Here is a 7,611-nt window from a genome sequence, read left to right as displayed (position 1 = left end):
ATAAAACCAAAAATGAGGCATGAAACAGTTTTTGTATTACAGTTTTATGAAAACCTGTTTGTAAAATGTAGACATCGTATATTTTATTTACCAATTTTTATTATATAATATTGCTTTATATTTTTATTATATATTGTTATTTATCATTATACACTAAATATACATAATAAACAACTAATTCAACCATTAATCCAATGTGTAAATAAATTTAAATTATTAAGTTTTATTATAACTAAATATCTAAATTGATATCAAACTTTTAATTGTGTTCAATTATATATAGATTAATGAATTAATTAATTGAATTCCCAAATCTAGCATTTGCAAAGCATTGCCAAGTCTGCTAGTTTCCTATAAAATCTAAATTTAGCAAACGGAGAAAGATTTTTTTGAATTAGACGAATGTGATTCAGACCCTACAAGATCTTCAAAACTTTTTTAACTACCTGATAAAAATAGATTAATAAATAAATCCTTTTCATTTTAATAATGTTTTTATTTGATAATTATCCTACCATGAGTTAGTTACAATGTTTTACAATATCTTGTTAACTTTTTTTTAGTAATATTTGAATTTCAATTGTAAGACTCTATAATTCATTAATAATTGTAATAATTAAATATCTTTATTTTCCAGTAATAATTTAATTTTAATTGTAAAACTCGATAATTCATTTACAGTTGGTAATAATTAAAATGGCTTTTAAGTTCTGAAGTAATTAAATATTAACACTGATTCCTTAATTCCAATATTTTAAAAATAAGCCTCTATTTAAAGTAGATTAGATCACAAAAAGTATAGTGCACTTAAAATTATTCCTTTTTATGTTCTCAGAGATCACTTTAGCTATTTTTTATTATTGAGAGGTCTGCAGCAGTAAGAAGTATTTTTCAATTAGAATCCCTTTTTTAGTTCATTGGATTGTATTAATAGATGTATAGTAAAAGAAAAATACATTTGTCTCATGATAAAAAGTGAGTAGCTCCAGTCTGTAGTTCCAATATTTTCTGAAAGATAGATGCACCATCATTTGACATTATTCTCAAAGAATGTAGCCCCTCACCAAGAAATACATCAGAGCAGCCTACTACAATAGATATTGTTCAATCATCTTAGAACTTCTTATTTCTTCCTTAAATATGTTTTATTTTGAGAGGTTGCTACCATACCGTAACTTCAATTTTTTAAATTTCATCTTCCAGTACACCAGAAGATGATAGAGGGTTCTTGATGGCCCAGTGTCGAAAGTATCCTTATATATACATATTAAATTGTTAAAAACTTATCTCCAGTCAGAAAGATAAGTTAAAAACTTAAAAACTTATCTCAACAATTATATTTAGAAATCTTTTTTTTTTAATTCACCAAATTTTGTAGATTGTAGACACCTGTGTCAATATTGATTTTTAATAATTTATTTATTATTGACCTTAGATTCAATATGAGGAGAAGGTGATTGCAGGTGCGATTACTGGAGTAATAATTAACATATATGAGTGAAACTTATTTTTAATATTTATGCCAACGTTTTGGCCTAAATTTCATTCCTTCATTAGACATAAATTATACAACAAGATATAATGAGAAGTATGAAAATGCATAAATAAAATTAACAACAAACATGATAATAATAGAATAAAAATAATAAAAATGGTATAACAAGAAATTAAGATACAAAAATGTAAGAAGGCAATTGGAATTTTAAGAATACAATATAATATAAAAAACATTGAAAATGATTCAAACTAAGAAAGAACAAAAAGAGTATTAAAAATTAACATAATGATAAATGGGCCAAATTAAACGATATAATATGAACCATGAAAGTATAGGTGCAAAATTATATATTTTTGTTAATATATTCATGTTTCTCATTATTTCACATGTGTTCTTCTTAGTATCGATTTTTGTTGATCAGAGAATGAAATTGAGATTAATAAGTTGTATATATTAAACATATTCCTAAAATTTTCAAATTAATAAACTTCAAAAAACAGAAATAAGTGAAACACATGATGAGAACAAAGCATTCACAGCCTCCCCTCCATTATTTCAGTACCCTTTCCATCTCCAATTTTGATTGATTCAAAACGTTCTCAGTCATCCATCAGAAATACTTATACACCATCAACCTGAACGTCCATCCTTGGTTTGATTGTATCCCCATGTAGGGGTCCATTTAGGCTTGTTACAGCAGGAGTATTGACCATCACCAAACTTGTGGAGTACGTATTTTCTTTCCAAAACACGTACCCCGCATCCCCTCACCAAAACACGAGTCGGAGCATCTACCTATTGTTGCTGAATACCTGGTGTGACTGCTTAATTTAAATGTTCTTTTATAATTCTTGTACAACTTTAGGGCCTCATAAAGTATGAACCGGGAACTCGTTATAGTATGTTGATAGAGTTCATGATTATAATCGGTTGGGAAAGTTGAAGTTAAAATTAAGGTACATTTCTGTTAACAAAGGTATGTATACTTTCGAAAATAATAAAACCCCAGAAGGGGTAGATGTGTGGAGCTATTAGAATAAGGGACTTGTGTGTTAATTAGTTAATACTTTCCAATATTTTTGTTTTTTTCTGTTTGGAGATGCTTAAATGAATCATGGTGATGTCCCAACGCTCAGGGACTCAGGGTGCAGTCAGCGTTGGTGGTGGATCCAAGATGTGCTGCAGGTAATATAGTCAATGGGCTTGTAAGCAAAGAATGGTGGATACCATCTATTCTCTTCTCAGACCCGGTCGCAGGTGTCTCTCTCGCAGAAGCTAGCTAGTTTGAGCTGTATTAGTAGTGGTTGGAATAGCCAGGTTGGAATATGTGATTCATCCCATTGCGGGCGTCTGTACGTTGCGTCTTTGAAGCTTTCGATGTTAACTGAAGTGGGTGGATGAGGTATTAAAATGAGACCCAAAGAATTTATATTGACAAAAACTCTTCAAAATTCGGATTTGTAAGTCCGACACTCATAGTTCATTTTTATATGTTAAATGTTTGAATCATAACCACTTTTACATTTTGGCAACTGATAGAATAGCTTTTATACCATAAATAAAAAATATAATCGTTAGCTCCCGGTCTATATTTATTAAGAAGGATCTACTACATCTGTTTATGCACAGTGCCTCCGCACAGGCTGGCTCTAAGCCCAAATGCGTTATATTAACGTCACTAATCTTAAGTATTTATTCACCCTACCTATAAAGAGAGCCACATTACCCTTTTTGGGTTTAAAGATAATTTAGATTAATCTTAATAATCTTTAAAAATGCTTTTCGATAGCCCCATATATTATCATTTTCGGCATATGGAGTGCGGCAGCAACTATTACAGTCAAATATGGCCTACCGGATACCTAAACATTGTTACAAACCTAGTAATGAACTGGTACTCTGACAACCTCCTTTTGGTGACGCCATAGTTGGATAAAAAGTATCGACTTTAGGATCCCCTAACGGCCTGTCGGAATGACAGTAAAACCAAAGACGAACGTTAAGATTTGTCGTGTATGGGTAAGACTGGTGGATTACCCGTTTGTATGATAATTTTGGTATCCAATCATTCAAAATTTGAAATGGGGAGGGTACTGAGAAAGTAGAAGAGAAACTGCTGCTGCTACGTTCATATCGCGCGTTTCACACTTATCTTGTCGACAAATGTCGAAACAATAGCTAATCAAGCTTTCGGTTTATTTTTGTTTAAAAAAAGACTTTTCTCAAGATCCTTACTGTTCGATATCTCATTAACAAGTAAGCGTTAGGACTGATAATGCAGAGGTTTTCATCATCCAAGTCTGGGAATTGAACGATAACTGGCATTCCGATTAACCATGTATTGGTTCCTAAAGTGGGTGCCGCAGGCATATGTCACTTTCTCAGAATATTACAAAAAAAAAAAAATATAATATTCACAGTACATTCCAACGCTTACTTCGCACTGCTTCTTTCTTTCTCTCCTTCATATTCAACCTTTCCAAATATAATTCTGGGGATACATTTTAATCCCAATATGGGTGGTGAGAATTATTTTTAGCTCAAAAAGAGTGCCGCGGCGATAAACGTTTAGAGAACCGCTGATGTAGGAGTCTCTTTACACTGAGGGAATTGGTTTCCAATATATTTTTTTTAGACATGTTTCTCTACTTTCCTCTTTTCTTATAAGTATTATTGGAATGATTAAAAAAACAATTCTTACTGCGGCTTTTAGAAAAGTACTTTAGTACGACACGTATCATCGTTTTTCAGAGATTAAAAATGGACTTTTCCTCTTTGATGCCTGATTTTTTTTTCACTCTCTGAACTTCATTCCCAACAAACTTTAACAAGACTTCCCTTTCTGCTAAGTCATTTAAAGTTCTTGTTTAATACTGTGCGTTTTCTTGAAGTCAATCATCGAATTCTGGGTCTGAACTTAGCATTTCCTTGATATTTTAATTATCATACCCAGAGGGAACGCCTTTGAGTTAAGATTTTGGAAGGAATTCTATACCCAAGCATCAGATAATTTAGATTTTCTACAATTATCTAAACACAATATTACACCTTGTTTTATCTCAATGACCAATACAATACATTGTTCAAGAATAACAATATTGCCCACCGTGATAGAAAAATTCTTGGAGGAGGGAGTATAAAGATCAACATTCATCATTCACGAAACCTCCATAAGTTTTCCATGTAAATATTTTCTTCTAAAAGTGCATTATTTACTTAAAATTTTAAGCAAATGTTCTATTGACGTTAGTTCTGCGTTTTATATATGTCTTCGTAATTTTCTTCTATACCATTACATTGACGTGATGATGGGTTGATAAGATTTGTTTACTAGTTCTGGCGGGAAAATGTCTCAACGTAGCATCACGTTTGTATTTAATTATAAATTATTGGATTTTATTAGTTAATTTAAATTTTCTATCTCAGTTTACTAAACTTTCGATTTCATTTTAACACTTCTAATAAATATTTAATTTATTAATTAATTAGTATTTATTTTTGTAAAATTATTGATTATCTTTTAATGTGCAAGTTAAGTTTTCTTTAATGCCATTATTAGAAAATGCAAAGTTTTTAACCAATTTAGCTCACTTTAACTTATTGTAGTTGTACTAAACTATTTATACTAAGTCTTGAGGTAATTGTGAAAGATTTTCTCTGCTGTATTTCAATGACTTGTTATTCACTGAATATTTTTTGTTGTAATTTGTTCAGTATATCTTTTTTGATTGAAAATTTATTTTACTTCAGATCCTTTTTCACTCGATCTTCACCTTCCCAAGTTAAAAAGACTGAGGAAAGCGATGAAACTTTGTGGTATGTAAATTTGTTTACAAAATGCTAAGACGATTACTTTTATCTAATATTTTCTCTAAGAGATCTCAGAGAATATTTCTAAATGTTTACAACCATACCAATAATTCAGTTAAATATAAATTCTGCTTCTACAACAGTGAAAATGGTTCATCACATGATAGGATTGGAGATTCGCCAATTAGAAAGTACTCAGGAAAACGAAAGCGATCTCAGAAAATTTTAAGTGATAGTGAAGATGAAAATGAAACCCTGAGGTAATTAGTTTTTAGTATCTTCCATTTTTTATTGTATTTCTTATGTTGCATTGCAATGGTTTGATTTGTATGTCTATAGGTCAACAAATAAGTGATAGGGCTGTATTAAGAATTATTTCAGTGTTAAATTTTGTTAGAATTAGAATCCGTAACTATCTTTTTTTATTAATTGGTTAATTCAATATGATGAACTTATATGGTCTATTAAAAATCAATTTTTTTCTGTAATAGTTATCCCTCTATGATTCATAAAATAATTGGTACTAATTCATAACAGTAATTTTGTCATATCAATTGTTATTTATACATAACGAGAAAATGGTCCCCCATTGTGGCTCGTTACAACCTGAAACTATTAAGTGTCTTAAACATAAATGGATTCATAGAGTTTTTAATTCCTTTTGAGCAAGTGTAGTGTGCAAAGATGACAGCTATGATATAATAAAAATAATATGTTACTATTGTACTAAACAAGCTCCTTCAGCAGGAAATTCGAAATTCTCACAAATCATTATCATTACATTAATTAGATCACAAATGTCGACTTATACTCTATAGAAATAAATAAACCCCCATTGGATCCTTTTTAGTGGATATCTCCAAAATATTAAGTTTGCAAGTCCCTGCTGTTGCAGATTGTTTTATACAATAATAAAAATAAGAGTGTAGACCCTCTAAAATAGAACATAGTACACACTCACCTGACATGTGGAGTGACACTTGTGTATTGTTACTGAATATGTTTTGTAAGTGACCAAAATGAAGTCAGTTTTCATTATATTATATTTAACTAATATCATTGTTCTCAAATCATTACTAATGATTTAGATTAGTTTGTCCTATTTACTTTGTTTGCCTTTTCGAGACTGGTTAGATGATCAGATTTCAAATTGATTGGATATAATTTTATTTAATTGCTTTAGTTTTTATAAAAATATAGCAGTTGTTAAGGCAGTGTAAATTAGTAACAAATTAAAAATGCAAATACTAATTATTTATTAAAAATTTTGTTACTATGTATATTGTATCATATTCATTGATATAGCTTAATATTATCATTTCAGCAAACCAGATCCACAAACAGAAAGTAATGGGAATGATTCTTTGGAAGGTAAATACCTCTATAATTATTTACTGGTTTCTAATTTTTGATCAAATTAAAACATGTTTGTAAGCAAAGATAGATGTTATAAAAAAAGGAGAATTTATACGTAATTAAAAAATGATTTAGTGAAAGTAATCAATAATATATGCGGGTGTATGGTGACACAATGGTAAGGCTTTATTTTTTATTCTACTTACTCCATTGACCGGATTTGAATCCGGCTTGCATATAATTGTTTTATGTTACTCTTTAGCCGTGAGTCAGCCCGTGGGTTCTGGAGTCCTGAGGTCTACCCAGCCTCATAAAGTGGGTACTCTTAACTGTTAAAACCTGGTGGTTGAGAATGGTCTCGACAAAATCATCTCCTTGTATGACTGTCGTTCTAAAAATAGTGACTCCTTACAAAGTACTAAACCCATGACCCTTCATGAGTCATTATTTACATCAGAGTCAAATCAATATTAAAATGGAGACTTAAATAAACAATAAATTTATGCGTACAATTTTTTGTAACAACGTAGTAATATGAATGTTATCCAAAGGATTGCTTTCCACCCCAAACAATTTAGGCTATTATTTAGTATAGTTAAAAGCGAAAATCTGTGTAACAAAGTGTTTTTCTCACAAATTTTTATTATATATTGTTTATCTATTCACCACGCACAGTACCACCTATACGCAGACGATTTCCAAATCTATCTGTCCTTCCATCCCTCCGAAATGCTTGAGGCCATCCAAAAGATACAGGAAGATATTGACAGCATTAACGCATGGGCGTCTAACAATGATTTGAAGCTGAATGCCAAAAAAATGAAGGCCATTCTTATCGGTTCCAAGTGCCTCCTTCATACTCTCCCTTACTGTCCTCTACTTTTCCTTAACAACCAACCGATTCACTTCTATCCTACAATAAAAAACCTTGGTGTCACCTTTGATCA

The 7,611-nt window shown here is 30.7% G+C and overlaps 1 protein-coding gene across 1 annotated transcript in view; it reads left to right on the top strand.

Annotated features, from left to right (window-relative positions):
• Positions 1-4,688: 4,688 nt before the first annotated feature.
• Positions 4,689-7,611, top strand: part of DNAlig1 (DNA ligase 1) — a 34,807-nt gene continuing 31,884 nt past the window's right edge. Inside the window, exons 1-4 of the mRNA XM_014439004.3 lie at positions 4,689-4,865; positions 5,249-5,314; positions 5,452-5,568; positions 6,633-6,679. Of these exons, the coding sequence (XP_014294490.1) occupies positions 4,846-4,865; positions 5,249-5,314; positions 5,452-5,568; positions 6,633-6,679 (250 nt within the window). The 5' untranslated portion in view covers positions 4,689-4,845. The remainder of the gene's footprint in view (positions 4,866-5,248; positions 5,315-5,451; positions 5,569-6,632; positions 6,680-7,611) is intronic.

This window comes from Halyomorpha halys, unplaced genomic scaffold (genome assembly GCF_000696795.3).
Source record: "Halyomorpha halys isolate HHAL.00 unplaced genomic scaffold, Hhal_1.1 Scaffold72.1, whole genome shotgun sequence".
NCBI lineage: Eukaryota > Metazoa > Arthropoda > Insecta > Hemiptera > Pentatomidae > Halyomorpha > Halyomorpha halys.
The sequence above is the reverse complement of the archived record's forward strand: the minus strand, read 5'-3'. Positions and strand labels throughout refer to the sequence as shown.